The sequence below is a fragment of the Physella acuta genome, unplaced genomic scaffold, assembly GCF_028476545.2.
Source record: "Physella acuta isolate Inbredline_101_S28 unplaced genomic scaffold, ASM2847654v3 ptg000105l, whole genome shotgun sequence".
NCBI lineage: Eukaryota > Metazoa > Mollusca > Gastropoda > Physidae > Physella > Physella acuta.
In genome coordinates, this window is record NW_026731625.1 from 693,056 (window position 1) to 718,949 (window position 25,894).

At 38.1% G+C, this 25,894-nt stretch overlaps 1 protein-coding gene across 4 annotated transcripts; it reads right to left on the minus strand.

The window, feature by feature from the left end:
* Window positions 1-600: 600 nt before the first annotated feature.
* LOC131932539 (enolase 4) lies at window positions 601-25,849 on the minus strand. 4 transcript variants are annotated; one of them, XM_059289469.1, is made up of 14 exons: window positions 25,745-25,849; window positions 23,787-23,939; window positions 23,584-23,628; window positions 23,233-23,316; window positions 18,785-18,966; window positions 17,732-17,848; window positions 11,464-11,644; window positions 9,567-9,686; window positions 9,327-9,389; window positions 6,572-6,736; window positions 3,685-3,810; window positions 2,286-2,481; window positions 1,874-1,941; window positions 601-1,517 (listed from the first exon to the last, which is right to left on the minus strand). In XM_059289469.1, exons 2-14 carry the CDS (start codon window positions 23,934-23,936, stop codon window positions 1,197-1,199), a joined length of 1,818 nt encoding a protein of 605 aa, XP_059145452.1. In that variant the 5' UTR covers window positions 23,937-23,939; window positions 25,745-25,849; the 3' UTR covers window positions 601-1,196. The 4 variants fall into 4 exon arrangements, with proteins under 4 accessions (XP_059145452.1, XP_059145466.1, XP_059145458.1 ...); XM_059289483.1 differs by having other exon boundaries at window positions 25,764-25,833; XM_059289475.1 differs by having other exon boundaries at window positions 25,688-25,829.
* Between the last annotated feature and the right edge of the window lie 45 nt (window positions 25,850-25,894).

Below are 25,894 nucleotides of genomic sequence, written 5' to 3' on the forward strand. Positions count from 1 at the left end.
CACAAACCTGTAGGCCCTATATCACAAACCTGTATATCACAAACCTGTAGGCCCTATATCACAAACCTGTATATCACAAATCTGTAGGCCCTATATCACAAACCTGTATATCACAAATCTGTATATCACAAACCTGTAGGCCCTATATCACAAACCTGTATATCACAAACCTGTATATCACAAACCTGTATATCACAAACCTGTATATCACAAACCTGTATATCACAAACCTGTAGGCCCTATATCACAAACCTGTATATCACAAAGCTGTATATCACAAATCTGTAGGCCCTATATCACAAACCTGTATATCACACATCTGTATATCACAAACCTGTAGGCCGTATATCACAAATCTGTATATCACAAACCTGTATATCACAAATCTGTATATCACAAACCTGTAGGCCCCATATCACAAACCTGTAAGCCCCATATCACAAACCTGTATATCACAAACCTGTATATCACAAATCTGTATATCACAAACCTGTATATCACAAACCTGTAGGCCGTATATCACAAATATGTATATCACAAACCTGTAGGCCTTATATCACAAACCTGTGTATCATATATAACCATAGAAAAACTTTTGACTGAACATATTTTAAAGTCATTTTATTTGATCATACAAAAAAAAACATTCAGCTAGATGAAAATAAATAACAGTACAGTATGAAATACTCTAGCCATGAGACATTAGATCACATGACTTCATCACATGACTTCATCACATGACTTCATTACATGACTTCATCACATGACTTCATCACATGATGTTTGGTTGAACTGATGTCCAGTGCAGGTACAGCAGAGTGTAGCTAAATGTGCCACACCAGATAACATTGTAGTTAACTACAAGGCAGTAGCCACATGATTGAGATAATTTTTACTTGAATATTTCCCATTATTTATGTCAGTTCAAATTTGAATGATGATAAACCTTTGAAAAAGCCAACATGAATTCTTTCACATATCGAGAATACGAGCTTGACAAGATCATACAAGACAAAAAAAAAGGTAACTCAGGTCCATACATTTCTACTCCCATTCAAAATGATTTGCACTCGTGTATTTGATTAGTTTAAAATGAATTTGCTTTGAAAAATGTCTGGTACTTTATTACTTTTCAAGCCAAGAGAGTCAGCCAAGAGAGTCAGCCAAGAGAGTCAGCCAAGAGAGTCAGGCAAGAGTTAGTGCCCTGAGGAGCCAGACTGAATGGACTCCTCTGAGATGATCTTCTCATCAGTGGGGATGCTGATGTGAGGGAACACGAATGGCGTGTGCTGATACGACTTGGCTGGAAGATCAAGGTCACTCCTCCCCTCCAGGATGTCCTCCCCTGGCTCCTCCGCCTCACCCACCCCTGACCTGGCAGAACCCACGGGGCGAATACGTAAGTGCTCTTCACGCTCGAGATCATAGCAGATCTGCAGCAGACGATTTATTTTGCATGACCTTTCACCCTTGCATGGTCCTCCTAATTTGAGAAACCTGGCATTTAAACCAACAGCCTGAGGAGACAAACATTTTTAGCAACGTCAGAAAAGACATTTTTTTTTCAAATAGCTTATAGACCGTAATTGTACACTTTTTAGAGAGTAAACTGTATCAAATAGCTTATATTAGTTTATAGACCGTAAATTGTAAACTTTTTAGTGAGTAAATTGTATCAAATAGCTTATATTAGTTTATAGACTGTAAATTGTACACTTTTTAGAGAGTAAACTGTATCAAATAGCTTATATTAGTTTATAGACCGTAAATTGTACACTTTTTAGTGAGTAAATTGTATCAAATAGCTTATATTAGTTTATAGACCGTAAATTGTACACTTTTTAGTGAGTAAATTAAACACTGTGCTACTCACCAAATCCACAATAAAAGTCTCTGCAGTTTCTATGTCATTTGTAGAGATGACTATTTCAGTTTTTAACCCTGAAAGAGAAGAGTCAGCTATTGGCATTATTTGAATAGTTGCTAAAAGCTTAAACACGAAACGTGTCTACATGGTCTCACCAGGAAAATCAGTTTACTTTAACACACAATGTTTTTATGACTGTAGAATGGGCTAGAGCCATATACGTTTAGCCCAAATATTTAGCCCGAACGATTAGCCAAAATGTTTAGCTCAAAAGATTAGCCCAAATATTTAGCCCTAAACATTAACCCAAATATTTAGCCCAAATGTTTAGCCCTAAACATTAGCCCAAATGTTTACTCCGAAAAATTAGCCCAAATATTTAGCCCACATGTTTAGCCATGTGTAATGAGTGAGTGACCTTGATACAACTTGGCGCACGTAATGATGTCTGAGATTGTGTTCAACCTCTCAAGGAACATGACGATGCCACTCGATGATGCGTATCTGGGCGCCACTTCCTTGATCAGGGAGCCTGGTCTGTCATAAAAATGGCTGCCAATAATGTAGACAAAGTTGCTGAGTTTTTCACAAAGTTTCATCCAAATGTCCAGTTCCTAATGAGATCAAGTTTTGAGATGTTACATTTGTACATTTCAAATGATCAGTACATTCTAATAGAAACAAAACAAAATTTAATGAAAATACAATGAATGAATTATCCAATAAAAGAATTTCTGTATGATTGGTCAAAGAAAAAAATAAAACCTGTGACTAGAAAGACAATTCTAATTCAGTAAAATCCTAACAAATCTAGTACAATAAAATTACGGCCAGTCTAGTACACTAAAATCCTAGCAATTCAATTATTATAGATAACATTAGAAACTTCACACCTTATAGATAATATTAGAAACTTCACACCTTATAGATAACATTAGAAACTTCACACCTTATAGATAACATTAGAAAGTTCACACCTTATAGATAATATTAGAAACTTCACACCTTATAGATAACATTAGAAACTTCACTCCTTATAGATAACATTAGAAACTTCACACCTTATAGATAACATTAGAAACTTCATGCCTTATAGATAACATTAGAAACTTCACACCTTATAGATAACATTAGAAAGTTCACGCCTTATAGATAACATTAGAAAGCTCACACCTTATAGATAACATTAGAAACTTCACACCTTATAGATAACATTAGAAAGTTCATGCCTTATAGATAACATTAGAAAGTTCACGCCTTATAGATAACATTAGAAAGTTCACACCTTATAGATAACATTAGAAAGTTCACACTTTATAGATAACATTAGAAAGTTCACACCTTATAGATAACATTAGAAAGTTCACGCCTTATAGATAACATTAGCAATGTCTCACCTTATAGATAACATTAGCAATGTCTCACCTTATAGATAACATTAGCAATGTCTCACCTTATAGATAACATTAGCAATGTCTCACCTTATAGATAACATTAGCAATGTCTCACCTTATAGATAACATTAGCAATGTCTCACCTTATAGATAACATTAGCAATGTCTCACCTTATAGATAACATTAGCAATGTCTCACCTTATAGATAACATTAGAAAGTTCACACCTTATAGATAACATTAGAAACTTCATGCCTTATAGATAACATTAGAAAGTTCACACCTTATAGATAACATTAGAAACTTCACGCCTTATAGATAACATTAGAAAGTTCACACCTTATAGATAACATTAGAAACTTCATGCCTTATAGATAACATTAGAAAGTTCACACCTTACAGATAACATTAGCAATGTCTCACCTCACTCCTTACAGGATCAATAATGGCCAGGACGGAGGAATATTTGCCAAAGATATCTGACCAGAAGCCGATCATTTCATCTGGACTTTTCAGCAGACCTTCCATCACCTCATATTTACCTCTTTCCTTCAGACAAGAAAAATTCTATCATTTGTTTATCAAATACAGCTTAACTAACTTCTAGTCAAATGATTCACTTTGTCTTCATGTTACCATTTTTGACCTTTTAGGGGCAGGTGATGGAGTCCACCTGTTTCTACAATGTCAGCATATGAAGGGAAAAGGTGGTCAGAACTATAGACTGTTGACTTTACTTTCCCTAATTTGGGTCAGGTACCCATCAGAGCTGAGTGGACTCTGGGAAATAGACTTAAGCCAAGGATCTAAACTTGAGACTTTAAAGTTAACATTTGTTCATTTGACCACACCCACTCTCTACCACCAGACCACACCCACTCTCTACCACCCACTCTCTACCACCCACTCTCTACCACCAGACCACACCCACTCTCTACCACCCACTCTCTACCACCAGACCACACCCACTCTCTACCACCCACTCTCTACCATCCACTCTCTACCACCCACTCTCTACCACCAGACCACACCCACTCTCTACCATCCACTCTCTACCACCAGACCACACCCACTCTCTACCACCCACTCTCTACCACCAGACCACACCCACTCTCTACCACCCACTCTCTACCACCAGACCACACCCACTCTCTACCACCAGACCACACCCACTCTCTACCACCAGACCACACCCACTCTCTACCACCCACTCTCTACCACCAGACCACACCCACTCTCTACCACCCACTCTCTACCACCCACTCTCTACCACCAGACCACACCCACTCTCTACCACCCACTCTCTACCACCAGACGACACCCACTCTCTACCACCCACTCTCTACCACCCACTCTCTACCACCAGACCACACCCACTCTCTACCACCAGACCACACCCACTCTCTACCACCCACTCTCTACCACCAGACCACACCCACTCTCTACCACCAGACCACACCCACTCTCTACCACCAGACCACACCCACTCTCTACCACCCACTCTCTACCACCCACTCTCTACCACCAGACCACACCCACTCTCTACCACCCACTCTCTATCACCAGACCACACCCACTCTCTACCACCCACTCTCTACCACCAGACCACACCCACTCTCTACCACCCACTCTCTACCACCCACTCTCTACCACCCACTCTCTACCACCAGACCACACCCACTCTCTACCACCAGACCACACCCACTCTCTATCACCCACTCTCTACCACCCACTCTCTACCACCCACTCTCTACCACCAGACCACACCCACTCTCTACCACCCACTCTCTACCACCAGACCACACCCACTCTCTACCACCAGACCACACCCACTCTCTACCACCCACTCTCTACCACCCACTCTCTACCACCCACTCTCTACCACCAGACCACACCCACTCTCTACCACCCACTCTCTACCACCCACTCTCTACCACCAGACCACACCCACTCTCTACCACCCACTCTCTACCACCCACTCTCTACCACCAGACCACACCCACTCTCTACCACCCACTCTCTACCACCCACTCTCTACCACCAGACCACACCCACTCTCTACCACCAGACCACACCCACTCTCTACCACCCACTCTCTACCACCAGACCACACCCACTCTCTACCACCCACTCTCTACCACCCACTCTCTACCACCCACTCTCTACCACCCACTCTCTACCACCAGACCACACCCACTCTCTACCACCCACTCTCTACCACCAGACCACACCCATTCTCTACCACCCACTCTCTACCACCAGACCACACCCATTCTCTACCACCCACTCTCTACCACCCACTCTCTACCACCAGACCACACCCACTCTCTACCACCCACTCTCTACCACCAGACCACACCCACTCTCTACCACCCACTCTCTACCACCAGACCACACCCATTCTCTACCACCCACTCTCTACCACCCACTCTCTACCACCCACTCTCTACCACCAGACCACACCCATTCTCTACCACCCACTCTCTACCACCCACTCTCTACCACCCACTCTCTACCACCCACTCTCTACCACCCACTCTCTACCACCAGACCACACCCACTCTCTACCACCCACTCTCTACCACCCACTCTCTACCACCCACTCTCTACCACCCACTCTCTACCACCAGACCACACCCACTCTCTACCACCCACTCTCTACCACCCACTCTCTACCACCCACTCTCTACCACCCACTCTCTACCACCCACTCTCTACCACCCACTCTCTACCACCAGACCACACCCACTCTCTACCACCCACTCTCTACCACCAGACCACACCCATTCTCTACCACCCACTCTCTACCACCCACTCTCTACCACCCACTCTCTACCACCCACTCTCTACCACCAGACCACACCCACTCTCTACCACCCACTCTCTACCACCAGACCACACCCACTCTCTACCACCCACTCTCTACCACCCACTCTCTACCACCAGACCACACCCACTCTCTACCACCAGACCACACCCACTCTCTACCACCAGACCACACCCACTCTCTACCACCCACTCTCTACCACCCACTCTCTACCACCAGACCACACCCACTCTCTACCACCAGACCACACCCACTCTCTACCACCCACTCTCTACCACCCACTCTCTACCACCCACTCTCTACCACCCACTCTCTACCACCCACTCTCTACCACCATACCACACCCACTCTCTACCACCATACCACACCCACTCTCTACCACCCACTCTCTGTCATATGAACATTTTATTGAACATTTGTCTCTGTCTTATGCAAAAAGTAACTACTACACCAATATAAAAACACTATGACAAAGTTTCTTACATAATCAAAGTATTCATGGGCTGCCGCATTCAGAGCCACATACATATCTCTGCCTGGGACCAGTCCCCTGGTGTTGATGGCTTCTTGCAAGAGATCCAGGGCCTGGCTCGGCTGGTCAAATGGGGGGGTCAGTGCTCCATATTCATTGGTCACTTTGGCGCTCGCCTATGGGGGTAGATCGATGTAAATAGAAAAGTACAAAAATATTTTAAATTCTGTGGAAATCCTCTCTCCACTACCAGACTTGACGCCACTCTAGCCATCAATCACAGCGCCATCTGTGGGGCAGGCAGGATAGATTACAATGGACATAACCATCAATAGTATGGTTTAGGATAGATTACAATGGCCATCAATAGTATGGTTTAGGATAGATTACAATGGACATAACCATCAATAGTATGGTTTCGGATAGATTACAATGGCCATCAATAGTATGGTTTAGGATAGATTACAATGGACATAACCATCAATAGTATGGTTTAGGATAGATTACAATGGACATCAATAGTATGGTTTAGGATAGATTACAATGGACATAACCATCAATAGTATGGTTTAGGATAGATTACAATGGCCATCAATAGTATGGTTTAGGATAGATTACAATGGACATAACCATCAATAGTATGGTTTAGGATAGATTACAATGGACATCAATAGTATGGTTTAGGATAGATTACAATGGAAGTGGCCATCAATAGTATGGTTTAGGATAGATTACAATGGCCATCAATAGTATGGTTTAGGATAGATTACAATGGACATCAATAGTATGGTTTAGGATAGATTACAATGGACATCAATAGTATGGTTTAGGATAGATTACAATGGACATCAATAGTATGGTTTAGGATAGATTACAATGGACATCAATAGTATGGTTTAGGATAGATTACAATGGCCATCAATAGTATGGTTTAGGATAGATTACAATGGCCATCAATAGTATGGTTTAGGATAGATTACAATGGACATCAATAGTATGGTTTAGGATAGATTACAATGGACATGGCCATCAATAGTATGGTTTAGGATAGATTACAATGGACATCAATAGTATGGTTTAGGATAGATTACAATGGACATGGCCATCAATAGTATGGTTTAGGATAGATTACAATGGACATCAATAGTATGGTTTAGGATAGATTACAATGGACATGGCCATCAATAGTATGGTTTAGGATAGATTACAATGGACATAACCATCAATAGTATGGTTTAGGATAGATTACAATGGCCATCAATAGTATGGTTTAGGATAGATTACAATGGCCATCAATAGTATGGTTTAGGATAGATTACAATGGCCATGGCCATCAATAGTATGGCTTAGGATAGATTACAATGGACATCAATAGTATGGTTTAGGATAGATTACAATGGCCATCAATAGTATGGTTTAGGATAGATTACAATGGACATAACCATCAATAGTATGGTTTAGGATAGATTACAATGGCCATCAATAGTATGGTTTAGGATAGATTACAATGGCCATCAATAGTATGGTTTAGGATAGATTACAATGGACATCAATAGTATGGTTTAGGATAGATTACAATGGACATGGCCATCAATAGTATGGTTTAGGATAGATTACAATGGACATCAATAGTATGGTTTAGGATAGATTACAATGGACATAACCATCAATAGTATGGTTTAGGATAGATTACAATGGACATCAATAGTATGGTTTAGGATAGATTACAATGGACATGGCCATCAATAGTATGGTTTAGGATAGATTACAATGGACATAACCATCAATAGTATGGTTTAGGATAGATTACAATGGACATCAATAGTATGGTTTAGGATAGATTACAATGGACATGGCCATCAATAGTATGGTTTAGGATAGATTACAATGGACATCAATAGTATGGTTTAGGATAGATTACAATAGCCATCAATAGTATGGTTTAGGATAGATTACAATGGCCATCAATAGTATGGTTTAGGATAGATTACAATGGACATCAATAGTATGGTTTAGGATAGATTACAATGGCCATCAATAGTATGGTTTAGGATAGATTACAATGGACATCAATAGTATGGTTTAGGATAGATTACAATGGCCATCAATAGTATGGTTTAGGATAGATTACAATGGACATCAATAGTATGGTTTAGGATAGATTACAATGGACATCAATAGTATGGTTTAGGATAGATTACAATGGCCATCAATAGTATGGTTTAGGATAGATTACAATGGACATCAATAGTATGGTTTAGGATAGATTACAATGGCCATCAATAGTATGGTTTAGGATAGATTACAATGGCCATCAATAGTATGGTTTAGGATAGATTACAATGGAAGTGGCCATCAATAGTATGGTTTAGGATAGATTACAATGGACATCAATAGTATGGTTTAGGATAGATTACAATGGCCATCAATAGTATGGTTTAGGATAGATTACAATAGACATGGTCATCAATAGTATGGTTTAGGATAGATTACAATGGACATCAATAGTATGGTTTAGGATAGATTACAATGGACAATTTTAAAATCCAATTTGGTTGATTTGATTTTATCACTGAAAATATTTTAAAATGGTTTTTTTATTCATGTCACCAATACTGTCAACCTCATCTCAAACTGGGCGGCCTCCATTACTCTACTGTTCTAGGCCTACATAAGTGTATGCCTGCTGTTTCCAAATTAAAAAAAAAATATTTGTGAAAACTTGTCAAATGTGAGAAAGTCACTTAGTGCAGTTGTCAAACTTACCCCATACTTAGCCGAGCAAACCCTGGCAACATGTTGATGAATGAAATGGACATGCTCAAAGTACTGTAGAGAGAAATGTTTCAAATAAAACGTGCATGTCATATTCAGAGTTTCTTCACTGAACTATACAGTAACTAAACTTAATTAGACATTAAAGCACCGGCAATAATTTTGCTTTGGCTTGAAAATAACAGCTAAAAAAACAATTAGCAAATTATTAATGGATCACAATTTTTTTACCTTGGTCAATGGCATTTTGACACCTGGTATAAGCAAAAACTCTTTAATGCAGTTCAGTTTTCCAGGGAACATTTTCCCACCTTGGATGATGGTTACCATGGGGAGGGGGACCTTTGGTACCTGGATAAGACAAGCAGCTTTATTTTTTACTGCTGTAGTTTAGCTTCCAAGTGGTTGGTGGAGATTATAGAGAAGGTAGGGTTAGGTAGTTGGTGGAGATTATTGGTAGAAGGTAGTGGTTAGGTAGTTGGTGATTATTGGTAGAAGGTAGTGGTTAGGTAGTTGGTGGAGATTATAGAGAAGGTAGTGGTTAGGTAGTTGGTGGAGATTATAGAGAAGGTAGTGGTTAGGTAGTTGGTGGAGATTATTGGTAGAAGGTAGTGGTTAGGTAGTTGGTGGAGATTATTGGTAGAAGGTAGTGGTTAGGTAGTTGGTGGAGATTATTGGTAGAAGGTAGTGGTTAGGTAGTTGGTGGAGATTATTGGTAGAAGGTAGTGGTTAGGTAGTTGGTGATTATTGGTAGAAGGTAGTGGTTAGGTAGTTAGTGGAGATTATAGAGAAGGTAGTGGTTAGGTAGTTGGTGGAGATTATAGAGAAGGTAGTGGTTAGGTAGTTGGTGGAGATTATTGGTAGAAGGTAGTGGTTAGGTAGTTGGTGATTATTGGTAGAAGGTAGTGGTTAGGTAGTTGGTGGAGATTATAGAGAAGGTAGTGGTTAGGTAGTTGGTGGAGATTATAGAGAAGGTAGTGGTTAGGTAGTTGGTGGAGATTTTTGACAGAAGGTAGTGGTTAGGTAGTTGATGGAGATTATTGGTAGAAGGTAGTGGTTAGGTAGTTGGTGGAGATTATTGACAGAAGGTAGTGGTTAGGTAGTTGGTGGAGATTATAGAGAAGGTAGTGGTTAGGTAGTTGGTGGAGATTATTGGTAGAAGGTAGTGGTTAGGTAGTTGGTGGAGATTATTGGTAGAAGGTAGTGGTTAGGTAGTTGGTGGAGATTATTGGTAGAAGGTAGTGGTTAGGTAGTTGGTGATTATTGGTAGAAGGTAGTGGTTAGGTAGTTGGTGGAGATTATTGGTAGAAGGTAGTGGTTAGAGATTATTGGTAGAAGATAGGGTTAGGTAGTTGGTGGAGATTATAGAGAAGGTAGTGGTTAGGTAGTTGGTGGAGATTATTGGTAGAAGATAGGGTTAGGTAGTTGGTGGAGATTTTTGACAGAAGGTAGTGGTTAGGTAGTTGATGGAGATTATAGAGAAGGTAGTGGTTAGGTAGTTGGTGGAGATTATTGACAGAAGGTAGTGGTTAGGTAGTTGGTGGAGATTATTGGTAGAAGGTAGTGGTTAGGTAGTTGGTGGAGATTATTGGTAGAAGGTAGTGGTTAGGTAGTTGGTGGAGATTATTGGTAGAAGGTAGTGGTTAGGTAGTTGGTGGAGATTATTGGTAGAAGGTAGTGGTTAGGTAGTTGGTGGAGATTATTGGTAGAAGGTAGTGGTTAGGTAGTTGGTGGAGATTATTGGTAGAAGGTAGTGGTTAGGTAGTTGGTGATTATTGGTAGAAGGTAGTGGTTAGGTAGTTGGTGATTATTGGTAGAAGGTAGTGGTTAGGTAGTTGGTGGAGATTATAGAGAAGGTAGTGGTTAGGTAGTTGATGGAGATTATAGAGAAGGTAGTGGTTAGGTAGTTGGTGGAGATTATTGGTAGAAGGTAGTGGTTAGGTAGTTGGTGGAGATTATTGGTAGAAGGTAGTGGTTAGGTAGTTGGTGATTATTGGTAGAAGGTAGTGGTTAGGTAGTTGGTGGAGATTATTGGTAGAAGGTAGGACAATAATGTAAAGGAATGTAGTAGAGGAATGAACATGTTGTACAATGCCACAGATGTGAGTTACAGTTTACAAATGCTTACACTGTTCCCTGCCAACTTGCAGACATGCTTGTAGGCAGGGACCCCCTGCGTCAGGGCAGAAGTCAAACAAACAGCTTGGCTGACTGCTGAAACTGCCTCACTCCCTTCAGGAAACATTTCAACGGCTTTGTCTTGAACTGAGCCGAATACCATCCCTGATTTGGGTAACTTTGCACTGCCCCTACAAACAAAATTACTTTCATACAGAGCGTGCATCAAGTTTTTTTAGACTCTGTAGAATGAAAATGTGATGCTCATTTAGACCTAGTGATGTAGACTTGCAGGTGATTTTAAAATATCTAAGGAGGCTTATGTGAGGTGATTTCATTAAAATCTTTAACATATTCAATACAAATCTCTAGATATTTGATGTGATTTAATAAAAATGTCTAGATATTTGATGTGATTTATTAAAAATGTCTAGATATTTGATGTGATTTATTAAAAATGTCTAGATATTTGATGTAATTTATTTAAATATCTCTAGATATTTGATGTGATTTATTAAAAATGTCTAGATATTTGATGTGATTTATTAAAAATGTCTAGATATTTGATGTGATTTAATAAAATTCTCTAGATATTTGATGTGATTTTTAAAAAATCTATAGATATTTGATGTTATTTAATAAAAATCTCTAGATATTTGATGTGATTTAATAAAAATCTCTAGATATTTTATGTGGTTTAATAAAAATCTCTAGATATTTGATGTGATTTCATTATAACTCAGACAAGTGTGTGTTATTATTTTCAGAGGTTTTTAACCAAAACAAAATGTCTGGGTAGTTAGTGCCAACTAAATAAAATCAAAACATATTTGTTTTTTTACTGTGGGTTTTTATATGACACTCAATGTGAAGATGTCATGTTACACAGGTTTGGCCATTGAACTGTCAAACTTATCTCAAACTGTTTAGAGACAACTTTGTTTTATATACAGTCATTTAATTAGACACTCTAGCCTACAACACATCAACCAAAAACTGCTGGGTGAATTTTAAAGTTTGAAACACAAGGATTAAACTGTTTAAAAGCAAGCATTGTTCACTGAATATATCTATTATTATTAGCTGTATAATAGATTGACGATAGAAGCATGTGGTTGTATATAACGGGACCACACAGAGAGGAAGGGAGGAAGTACAATGCACAAGGGACATCACTCAAGATAACAATATAAATATAATACTAATACAGAAGAGTGAGTTCCCTTGACCTCACAATTATCTCAATCTATTACATCCCTTTACCCTTAGAACACAATAACACATCTCTCAATAGAACAATTGATAGTATCCTAAAATCACCAATTATATTGTAACATGAACATTATGGTAGATTACATCCTTACAAACAATGCACAATATGTTACAACATAATTAAAATACAAAACAATAATGTCAAAGTCCTCTTGACCTTTAAAATCATAGGTCTAACTTATTTGGGACTTTGATTGTCCTGCTTGACCTTCTCAGTGGCTTTTGATTTGGTGACTCAAGATTCTGACCATCTGGATTCTCTATCTCAGGAGGTCTAGGATTTAAATCATTAACTCCAGAATTTACATTTTCTGACTCCAGACAACTTGGTTCACTCATATCAACAGAACTTGGTTGTGGAACAAACTGAGTTGGTGTGAACTGATCAGATTTGGTGGGATTGACAGATTCACACTTATTATCTGCACAAGTTATTTTTAACTTTATAAGGCACAGGTCCTGTACATTGAACAATTTGACCTGGTATCCATTTTTCCTTTCTCCCATAATTTCTTAGATACACATTCTTATTAACACCAAATTCTCTTTCAATGCATGAGTGGTCATGATTTAATGGAACTATTTTTGAATTGGCATCTGAAAGTATTAAATGGCAAAAAATCTTTTTTTTTTCTTTTGATGTTACCCTTTTAGTTTCTGTAAGTGCTAATGATGTTAGCAAAGTTGTTTGATGATCACATTCCTTCTTACTAATGTATTCTCTTTAAAACATTTGAAATTGCCATATCACCATAATCATTTATTAAGTTACAAATACTTTGTTTAGGCAACTCTGACTGATAATGGACTGCATCTTCTCCATCTTTTATATTATCTTCACAAAGGGTTTTAATTTCTTATTTTATATGGCCTTAAGTCATCATTCACAGACTCTTCAGGCCAACCATTCATACAGTGCTCATATACTTTTATTAAGCACTCATCTTTTTGTGTTTCTCTTTTAATATCATTCACATTTATATTGGAGTTATCCATGATAGTGAAGAGAACAAATACATCTTCTGGTACATAGCTCAGGCTCTGGTTTTTTTAAAGGTAATCTACTAAGACTATCTGCACTATTCTCAGATCCAGGTTTGTATTTCAATTCATAATTGTATGCAGTTAGTGTGATAGCCCATCTTTGAATTCTTGGTGAGGCATGCTCAGGTAGGGTTTTGTTTTCTCCAAATAAACCTAGCAATGGTTTATGATCTGTAAAGATGGTGAACTTCCTACCAAACAGAAACTTATGAAATTTCTTAACACCAAAAATGATGCCTAAGCCTTCCCTATCTAACTGAGAATAATTTTTCTCAGCCTGGTTCAAAGATCTACTGGCAAAAGCAATGGGTCTGTCACCCTTCTCATCCATGTGGGACAAGACTGCTCCTACACCATCTGGTGAAGCATCACATGTTAATATAAGTCTTTTCCCTGGGTCATAGTGAGTTAGTAAGGTGTCAGAAGACAAAGCCTCTTTTGCTGTATTAAAAGCAGTATCTTGTTGTTTACCCCAGTGCCAAGTTGCATTTTTCTGTAGCAGCTTGTACAGTGGTGATAGTTTACCAGACAGATTCCCTATGAACTTTGCATAGTAATTTATCAAGCCCAAAAAAGCTCTTAGTTGTTGGGTATTTTCAGGTTTGGGTGCTTCTTTAATAGCTTTTGTTTTCTCAGGTTGAGGTCTGATGCCTTGTTTGCTCAATATATAACCAAGAAAACTAATTTCTGTCAGCATGAATTGACATTTATCTTTGTTTATCTTTAAACCTTTTTCACCAACAATTTTCAATACTTTATCAAGTGTTTTAAGATGTTCAGTGTCATTCTTACCAGTTATGTACACATTGTCAAAGTACACACAAACATTTGGAATATCCTTAAAAATACTGTCCATGACAGCTTGGAAAATTCCAGGGCTAGATGATATGCCAAAACATAGTCTTTCATATTGGTAGAGTCCTTTATGTGTGTTTATTGTCGTATAGACTTTTGAATCTGGATGCAGTTCTAGTTGAGTGTAAGCGTGACTAAAGTCTAATTCAGTGAATTTGTCTCCTCCTGCCAAATTCAAAGAGATTTCCTCAATGTTAGGTATAGGGTACCTATTTAGCTCTATTTGCTTATTCAGTGTAGTTTTATAATCTCCACAAATTCTTATAGAACCATCCTTCTTTAACACTGGCACAATGGGTGACGCCCAATCGGAATAGTCTACCTTCTTTATGATGCCATTAGATTCCAATCTACTTAGCTCATTTTCAATTTTATTCCTCATTGCATAAGGTGGAACTCTAGCTTTGCAGTATCTTGGATTTGTGTCTTTAATGCTTAACTTCACTGTTCTATCGTTTAGTAATCCAGAGTTACCAAAAACACATTTATTTTCAGATATAACTTTATCTAGTGAAGTAAGACTAGATTCTTTTACATTCTTCAATGAACAAATACTCTCCCAATTTAACTTAAGATCACTTAACCAGTTCCTACCTAGTAATGGTGGTCCATTTCCTTCAACCACAAGAAGAGGAAGTTTAACACTTTGACCATTATAACTTACATGAACCATACACTCTCCTATTACCGGAACATTGTCACCAGTGTATGTTGTTAGACACTTGTGACATGGCTGTAGAGACACTGATCCTCCTGTGACAGCGTCAAAATCTTTCTTTGTTATGACTGTTAGAGATGCTCCAGTGTCAAGTTGGAAGCTGATGCTCTTACCGTTGATATAAACTGGTACATTGATGGGAGCATGACTTATTGATTTCACAGAGAATAGGTTGAAATCCGGCTGCGAATCAGTTTGAGAATTTTCACAGGTAGAGTGGTTCATTGGTTGGGTTAGGTAGTCTTGGTGAGAGTTAACATAGTGCTGCTTTTGGTTGCGGTACTGTCTTGACTGGCTAGATTTAGCAACAGACGAAGACTTTGCAAAGCAGGCCTTGGCAATGTGACCTTGCTTACTGCACTTATAACAAGTTGCAGACTTGAACTTGCACCGATGAGATGCATGGGGACCTTTGCATCGATGACATTTTTGATAATTATTACTAGATTTAGATCTAGGATTTGAACGAGCAGGCTGTTTAGTATAAGTTGGAATGCTCTGATGGGGTTGATGTTTATTGACTAACCTGCTGTTTACTGCATGGATCTCTGAAGGCGTTAGAGATTTCGCCGCATCTGATGACTGCTGGATTGAAGTTGCGAGTTGTATTGCTTTTTCTAATGTTAGATCTGACTCGAGCAGCAACTTTCTTTGAACATCAGGGCTGTTTACACCTGTCACAAACTTTTCACATAGTCTGTCAGACAGCGTGTCTCCGAATTCACAAAATTCACTTAAATGACGTAAAGCAGCAACATATTCTGATATTGACTCGTTTGGTTGACGAGTCCTACTGTCAAATCTAGCTCGACATAAAAACTTTGATGGCACAGGCGCATAGTGGTCTGTTAGCAATTTGCTCAGCTCGTTAAAGCTCTTGGTAGTTAGACTAGCTGGTGCGCATAAGTCTTTTAGTAGCCTAAATTGTTGAGGCCCTATGACTGTTAACAAAACAGCTCTCTTTTTGGCTTCTATCGTCACGTCGTTAGCTTCTAGGTAAAAGCTTAACCTATCTAGGTAATCCTGAATGATTTCATCATTCGAATCAAATTGATTTATTTGGCCATACAGCGCCATTATTCTAGAAATACTTAGCCAATAAGCTCTAGCAAACCTCTTTTTTGCGTAAGTAGGTGCTCTTTCTAGTCGATCTTTATCCTCGTCGCCAGATATAATAGATTGACGATAGAAGCATGTGGTTGTATATAACGGGACCACACAGAGAGGAAGGGAGGAAGTACAATGCACAAGGGACATCACTCAAGATAACAATATAAATATAATACTAATACAGAAGAGTGAGTTCCCTTGACCTCACAATTATCTCAATCTATTACAAGCTGGTTATAGATCTATAAACAATTTCTAATAATTGAACATTTTTCTAATTATAGGGCATAAAATAATAGATTTGTTGAGAATGTAATAAATGTATAGGATGAATGTCTTCTAACAAGCATCTGCCCCAGATAGGGCCTACTGGACCAATTATCTGGAGAACATTTAGGACAGCCTTCAATAACTTCAATGGAAGAAATAAATTGGAACCCTTTCACTCACTCATCTCAAACTTAAACTATTTATCCATATTTTGTTTTGGAGTAAAAACAAACTGTTTAATGTTTTGATTGATTATTTTTAACAAATTGAAATTTAATTTTATACTAAGTTTTGTTGTTTTGAGGTTAAAGGTGAAACTGTAAGGTTTCAATTTTAGAAATATAAATAAAAATAAAAGCTTAATAAGCATTAAAAGTGAATCAATTCACAGTTAGATTATATTTTAAATGTAAACTCTTATTAAGAAAAACAGTAACAATTGTTTCAACAAAATACACGCTCAAATCTAATAAAACACAAAGAACAGTTTTAAAACATTAAAAAAAAATTAGTTCAAAGTATAAAAAAACTAATTTGTTTTTTCTATTTTATTTTACTTACAAGTCCCTTTAAAATGTAACAGAAGAAATAAGGTGATTGGTTTTTAAAATCATAATGTAAATATATCACCTATATATAAATATATATATATATATATATATATATAGGCATATATATTTAAACAGAATGAGAATGTATTTATAATGTATTTTTGAAAATTGTTTTGGATTGAAACCAATCAAAAATAAAATATGTGCGTATTAATAAATGTGTGTCTCTAGACTGAAATAGAAAAAATGCTTCTGATAAATTTGTTTAATACTGGCTGTTCTTTTAAATTGATTTATAAACAACTATCAGGCACTAACAGTTTTGAGTACATAAAAGAACACTTTCAAATGTAGTTAAAACACAACAATGTTTTTACCATGGCCAATGAAATGTCACATACAAAACTATACTACATAAATAGCTGAATGAGGCCTGTAGACTTTCTTACAGTACTTACCTGGATTGTTTTTTCTTTAAAGTAGTGGCTGGTAAAACTGGAGATGGTATTTGTTCCACACATTTCTCTGATTCTTTTTTTTTAAGTTGTATCTGTTTCTGATCCTCCATAAATGAACTGAAACAATTTTTGTCACTCACAATTTTTTTTTTCTTTGCTTACTAATTGCTGGAGATTTTTAATTTTTGAGATATTTTTTAAAATTTAGGATGATTGTAGACTGTAATTGTGACAACAAAATGTGAATTAACAATAAAATGTAACGTTGCCCTTTTTCGGAATTTATAGATCTCAATGTTTTAGAAGACTTTTTTTATAAACCTAAAAATAAAAAAGATTATAGACCTAAATCTTTACCAAGATTTATAGACAAAAAATATGTTTCAAGATTTAAAGACATAAAAATAATTTTTTTTAAAGATTTATACACCTAAAATAATTTTTTTTTTAATTTATATAACTAAAAATAAATATTTTGCAAATATTATACACGTAAAATAAATATTTTTCAAAATTTATGGACCTAAAAATAAATATTTAGCAAATATTATAGACCTAAAAATAAATATTTTGCAAATATTATAGTCCTAAAAATAAATATTTTGCAAATATTATAGATCTAAAATTAATATTTTACAAATATTATACAACTAACCAAAAGTCTCCTCTACTGATCCTATGTGGTGAGCACTATGCACATTCACTTTATAAAGCAACACATTTGTAGTCAGTGTCATTCACTTTATAAAGCAACACATTTGTAGTCAGTGTCATTCACTTTATACAGCAACACATTTGTAGTCAGTGTCATTCACTTTATACAGCAACACATTTGTAGTCAGTGTCATTCACTTTATACAGCAACACATTTGTAGTCAGTGTCATTCACTTTATACAGCAACACATTTGTAGTCAGTGTCATTCACTTTATACAGCAACACATTTGTAGTCCGTGTCATTCACTTTATCCAGCAACAGATTATAGTCAATGTCATTTTTATTGTTGTCACATTATGCAGCCACAAATTAAGTTTAAACAAAGAAAAGACTTACATAAGGAGAGCATCAATTTCTGTTTGGTTTTGTGGGTTTTTCCCCTTGAGGAGATTATTTAAATCTGATTGGACGAAGCTAGCGGCAGCTTTGAGAGAGGCTCTGGCCTCCAGTTCTGCCTTGTCTCGATCTTCTAAGTGGTGGCCCAGGTTAGGGCAGGCAATCAGTGAAGTGCTGATCAACTAAACAAAACAATCAGTGACATATAGCAGGTTAGGGCAGTCAATCAGTGAAGTGCTGATCAACTAAACAAAACAATCAATGACATATAGCAGGTTAGGATAGGCAATCAATGAAGTGCTGATCAACTAAACAAAACAATCAATGACATATAGCAGGTTAGGGCAGGCAATCAGTGAAGTGCTGATCAACTAAACAAAATAATCAATGACTTATAGCAGGTTAGGGCAGGCAATCAGTGAAGTGCTGATCAACTAAACAAAATAATCAATGACTTATAGCAGGTTAGGGCAGGCAATCAGTGAAGTGCTGATCAACTAAACCAGGGGTCTCCAAACTACGGCCCGCGGGCCGTATGCGGCCCGCGAGGTCATTTCATCCGGCCCGCGACGATCTTTTTGTCCACTGAATAAATTTGTTAAAGGTTACTGAGGAAATTTGCACAGAAAATTCAAAACAATTTGAAAATGTAGCTTTGGGTGCAAATACCATTGCCCGCCGTATTGCAGACATTGGTGAAAACATCGTGACTCAAATAGCAAAAATGCAAGCAAGCTTCGCCATTTTTCAATTGCAATGGATGAGTCGCTGGACAGTTGTTCCACCACTCAACTTCTTGTGTTTATTAGAGGTATGGATGAAGACAAGAACATAACACAAGAGCTGGCTTCCCTACATAGAATGTATGACACTGTTAACGAAGAAGATATCTAACCATAGATAGTTCAGAGACAAACACAAAATTGCAAGATTTGCCATATTTCACATCAGTAAGATGGCTAATTTTGCGAGAAAGTTCTGAGCAGAGTATTTAAGAAAAGAAAGGAAATAGGTGACTTCCTGAAAAGTAAAGGCAAGCCATTGCCATTAATGTCTGATGAAGAGTGGGTATAGAAATTGGCCTATGCTGCAGACATAACAAGTCTTTCAAATTTTCTGAACCTAAAAGCGGCAAGAGAGGCCTTCAGACTTGTCATGTTTTTGGAGCAAGTACATTTTCAAGAATGAAATACAATAAGAACAATTTGAGAGCAAACTTGGACCTCCGACTTTTTTCTTCAGTGTGGGGGGGGGGGGGGGGTGGAACACTTGAAATTTGTATATATTTATATATAAATTATATTTCGTTGGGGGGGGGGGATGGAGCGGGCGGCGGGAGATAGACGTTCTTCGGGGGGGGGGGGGGGGGGGAGGGGGTGAAGGGGGCGCAACACCAACCCGAAGAGATGCCTTAAAAATCTCTGGCCCCCGAGCTGATATTTGATAGTTAATGCGGCCCTCGGGCTGAAAAGTTTGGAGACCCCTGAACTAAACAAAACAATCAATGACATATAGCAGGTTAGGGCAGGCAATCAGTGAAGTGCTGATCAACTAAACAAAACAATCAATGACATATAGCAGGTTAGGGCAGGCAATCAGTGAAGTGCTGATCAACTAAACAAAACAATCAATGACTTATAGCAGGTTAGGACAGGCAATCAGTGAAGTGCTGATCAACTAAACAAAACAATCAATGACATATAGCAGGTTAGGGCAGGCAATCAGTGAAGTGCTGATCAACTAAACAAAACAATCAATGACTTATAGCAGGTTAGGGCAGGCAATCAATGACATATAGCAGGTTAGGGCAGGCAATCAATGACATATAGCAGGTTAGGCCAGGCAATCAGTGAAGTGCTGATCAACTAAACAAAACAATCAATGACATATAGCAGGTTAGGGCAGGCAATCAGTGAAGTGCTGATCAACTAAACAAAACAATCAATGACATATAGCAGGTTAGGGCAGGCAATCAGTGAAGTGCTGATCAACTAAACAAAACAATCAATGACTTATAGCAGGTTAGGACAGGCAATCAGTGAAGTGCTGATCAACTAAACAAAACAATCAATGACATATAGCAGGTTAGGGCAGGCAATCAGTGAAGTGCTGATCAACTAAACAAAATAATCAATGACTTATAGCAGGTTAGGACAGGCAATCAGTGAAGTGCTGATCAACTAAACAAAACAATCAATGACATATAGCAGGTTAGGGCAGGCAATCAATGAAGTGCTGATCAACTAAACAAAACAATCAGTGACATATAGCAGGTTAGGGCAGGCAATCAATGACATATAGCAGGTTAGGCCAGGCAATCAATGACATATAGCAGGTTAGGGCAGGCAATCAATGACATATAGCAGGCAATCAATGACATATAGCAGGCAATCAATGACATATAGCAGGTTAGGGCAGGCAATCAATGACATATAGCAGGTTAGGGCAGGCAATCAATGACAGGACAGGGATGTAAATAACAGGAGACAAATTTTGAAAGGCTCTGAGTTAAAACACAAATATACATGACGCAGGAATGTGTGGCAACAAATGTGGAGTGTGTGGCAACAAATGTGGAGTGTGTGGAAACAAATGTGAACTGTGTGGCAACAAATGTAGACTGTGTGGCAACAAATGTGGATTGTGTGGAAACAAATGTGAACTGTGTGGCAACAAATGTGGAGTGTGTGGCAACAAATGTGGAGTGTGTGGCAACAAATGTAGACTGTGGCAACAAATGTGGAGTGTGTGGCAACAAATGTGGAGTGTGTGGCAACAAATGTGAAGTGTGGCAACAAATGTGGAGTGTGTGGCAACAAATGTGGACTGTGTGGCAACAAATGTGGAGTGTGTGGCAACAAATGTGGAGTGTGTGGCAACAAATGTGGAGTGTGTGGCAACAAATGTGGACTGTGTGGCAACAAATGTGGACTGTGTGGCAACAAATGTGGATTGTGTGGCAACAAATGTGGACTGTGGAAACAAATGTGGAGTGTGTGACAACAAATTTGGAGTGTGGCAACAAATGTGGAGTGTGTGACAACAAATGTGGAGTGTGTGGCAACAAATTTGGAGTGTGGCAACAAATGTGGAGTGTGTGACAACAAATGTGGAGTGTGTGGCAACAAATGTGGTGTGTGTGGCAACAAATGTAGACTGTGTGGCAACAAATGTGGATTGTGTGGCAACAAATGTGGACTGTGGAAACAAATGTGGAGTGTGTGGCAACAAATGTGAAATCTGTGGCAACAAATGTAGACTGTGTGGCAACAAATGTGGATTGTGTGGAAACAAATGTGAACTGTGTGGCAACAAATGTGGAGTGTGTGGCAACAAATGTGGAGTGTGTGGCAACAAATGTAGACTGTGGCAACAAATGTGGAGTGTGTGGCAACAAATGTGGAGTGTGTGGCAACAAATGTGGACTGTGTGGCAACAAATGTGGATTGTGTGGCAACAAATGTGGACTGTGGAAACAAATGTGGAGTGTGTGACAACAAATTTGGAGTGTGGCAACAAATGTGGAGTGTGTGACAACAAATGTGGAGTGTGTGGCAACAAATTTGGAGTGTGGCAACAAATGTGGAGTGTGTGACAACAAATGTGGAGTGTGTGGCAACAAATGTGGTGTGTGTGGCAACAAATGTAGACTGTGTGGCAACAAATGTGGATTGTGTGGCAACAAATGTGGACTGTGGAAACAAATGTGGAGTGTGTGGCAACAAATGTGAAATCTGTGGCAACAAATGTGGAGTGTGTGGCAACAAATGTGGAGTGTGTGGCAATAAATGTGGAGTGTGTGGCAACAAATGTGGAGTGTGTGGCAACAAATGTGTAGTGTGTGGCAAGAAATGTGGAGTGTGTGGCAACAAATGTGGAGTGTGTGGCAACAAATGTGGAGTGTGTGGCAACAAATGTGGAGTGTGTGGCAACAAATGTGGAGTGTGGCAACAAATGTGGACTGTGTGGCAACAAATGTGGAGTGTGTGGCAACAAATGTGGAGTGTGTAGCAACAAATGTGGAGTGTGTGGCAACAAATGTGGAGTGTGGCAACAAATGTGGACTGTGTGGAAACAAATGTGGAGTGTGTGGCAACAAATGTGGAGTGTGTGGCAACAAATGTGGAGTGTGTGGCAACAAATGTGAACTGTGTGGCAACAAATGTGGAGTGTGTGGCAACAAATGTGGAGTGTGTGGCAACAAATGTGGAGTGTGTGGCAACAAATGTGGAGTGTGTGGCAACAAATGTGGACTTTGGAAACAAATGTGGAGTGTGTGGCAACAAATGTGGACTGTGTGGCAACAAATGTGGAGTGTGTGGCAACAAATGTGGAGTGTGTGGCAAGAAATGTGGAGTGTGTGGCAACAAATGTGGAGTGTGTGGCAACAAATGTGAAGTGTGTGGCAACAAATGTGAAGTGTGTGGCAAGAAATTTGAGCAATTTACCTTTGGGTTATTGTTAACTGTACAAAAAACATTTGTTTGAATAGTGGGCATTCCCAGACCATCATACGCTGCCATGGCTGAGATCTACAAGAATAAATTTTCTTACATCAAGGAAAACATCAGTTGCAAGCTAATACAGCTACTTACATGTTCTTAATCAAGGGACTGTTATTTGAAGTTACATATGATAAGCTCATTAAGTGATTGTCTTTCCTAAAATTTAAAAACCATTTCATCATAGCCCAACCTAAATTAATTACTAATTACCTACCTCACTAATTACCTACCTCACTAATTATCTACATCGCTAATTACCTACCTCACTAATTACCTACCTCACTAATTACCTACCTCACTAATTACTGCTGGCTGAGTAAGTCTACTAAAGCTGCTAGCCTAGAGATTTAAAAAAAACTTCAGTTGAAAATATCACAAAAAAACTTAACATTATAAGCTGAGAAAAATGGATTATAATAATTATTTTTTTTTACAAGTGGACTATGTGTGGTTGTATTAGGTGAGACAAGTGTATAAGTTAGTTTGTCAGAAATTACCAAATAGCCATAAGGGTCAGTTGGATTCTCAAAGAACATTTTGTTGAGTATTTCCTCTATCTTTGTTGGAATTCCATTTTCTTTGAAATAAGCCATTGCTTTAAGTCTTAAAGCATTCAAGTCTTTTTTCTCCTTGACAGCTGATGCCATTGCCTAGTCAAATAAAAATTGTATTGTATAAGGCCAACATAAACATACAAATATAAATATATACCCTTACATTGGGGAACTATTTAGGTGCTACAGTGGCAGGCAGTGTAAAATATATCCAAATCCCATGATCAGAACACCGGTTCTGTTTAGGTCTGAGGGTTTTATTTAATTAACTCATTCTTCTTCGTTCTTAATTATTTAGTGTTGGAAGTGATCGGCCATTATCTGCCAGAGGCTTCAAACTTGATTCTTTATCAAATTTAACAACCATGAGCTTTACCGACTCTACCACTCCTCTAACACAATTAAGTATGTGTCAACTGGTTATGCACCATTGACTCCAATTTCATCCTGCTTTTCTTTTTGAATTTGCTTCCATAACCTTTTTCCAAACAAGAACAAACTACAAGGCAGCAGTTGTTTGATTTGGGAGTTGTCTCTCCTAGAAGAGTGGCTATCCCCAGCTTACAAGCCTCATCTGCCCGAGGGTTCAAACTCGAGAGTTTTCGGTTTAGCAACCATGAGCTTTACTGACTCGACCATGCCGACCCCAATGAACTCATTGATTAGTTAAAGTCTGAGGGTTTTATTTCATGAACTCTTCTTTCTTAATAGTCTAAGGTAGATGAGGAAACTATGGGGTGCCAGAGAAAATAGTTAACATTATTGTGGCCTCATATGAAGGTCTATATGGCCAGCACTGGCCTTCCCCGTATGCACTGGAGAAAGCCAATGTTGCCAATTGTCAACATTCTTGCTGGCCATTGACTGGATCACGAAGATGTCCACAGAGAAAAGAGAAACAGTCTACAGCTGGATGACCTGGACTTATACTTGGTCCTCCTTTCTCAACCACAGCAGCAATTGCAAGATAAAGCCAACGTCTTTCTAATTTTTTGACATTCACTAACAGAGTCAATGTGTCAAGCAGAAACTGGCAGCCGAAGGAGAGATCATCCACAGAGATTAGAGATGGATTGGCCACACCATCAGAAAGTATTGTCAAGTAATGTCCAGTGTAACAAGACACAAAGTTGATCTATCATCTGACCTGAAGGCTAATGCTGTACTAGCTTTGCAAGGACTAGATCTAGTCTTGATCTAGCTTTTATTTATTTTTTGTTTTTTTTTACATGGGCCTACCTTTTTTAAGTAACTTGTAGCTTCGGGTAATAATCAGGAACTCCTGTCTGATCTAATTTTAGTTTTTAGATAATTTGGGTAGATCTAAATATTTTTGGCTTATGACATGTGCGATCTAGTGAATAGATTACATATAATTATAGGGCCTTATACATAAGCCTAAAATCTAAAATGATAAATTACCATATAATTTATATAGTATAGTATATAGTACTATATAGGCCTAAGCCTAATGAATTAATTACTAATTACAGAATCTCAAAGTTTATGCATAGTTTATATAGTTATAGTAATATATAGAATATAATAATAATTAATATATATATAGTTTATAACTTTAAAGAGTAATATAAAATTAAATTTTAACGTAGTAGCAGTATTGACATGATTATATTAATTACTTTAACTTTAATTATTAGTCACTCAATGAATTGCGTAACTAACTATATTAGACTATAACTAAGTTTAAACTAAGTTAGAGGCCTGGGACTGGTGGACGGTAAAAAATGTCAGATGTCTCAATCATGTCTCAGACTGAGGTCACTGAGTTGAGACATCTTCAGTTCCAGGGCTCAGGGACAATGAACAATCAATGGTTAACTAACTTAAACTAGAAAATATTTATTTTTAAATATTTTAGTCTACAGACAAATTCAACGTACTATGCTACAGTTGTTTTACTTTTAATGTAAGGCTACTTTTAAATACTTTCTCTTATTAAACTATAATCTGCAGACAGTGAAACAGCTGTTTCGTTTCCAAGGAAATGAGGCTTTTGTATATAATTTTGCGACATTCTATAATTCTATTTT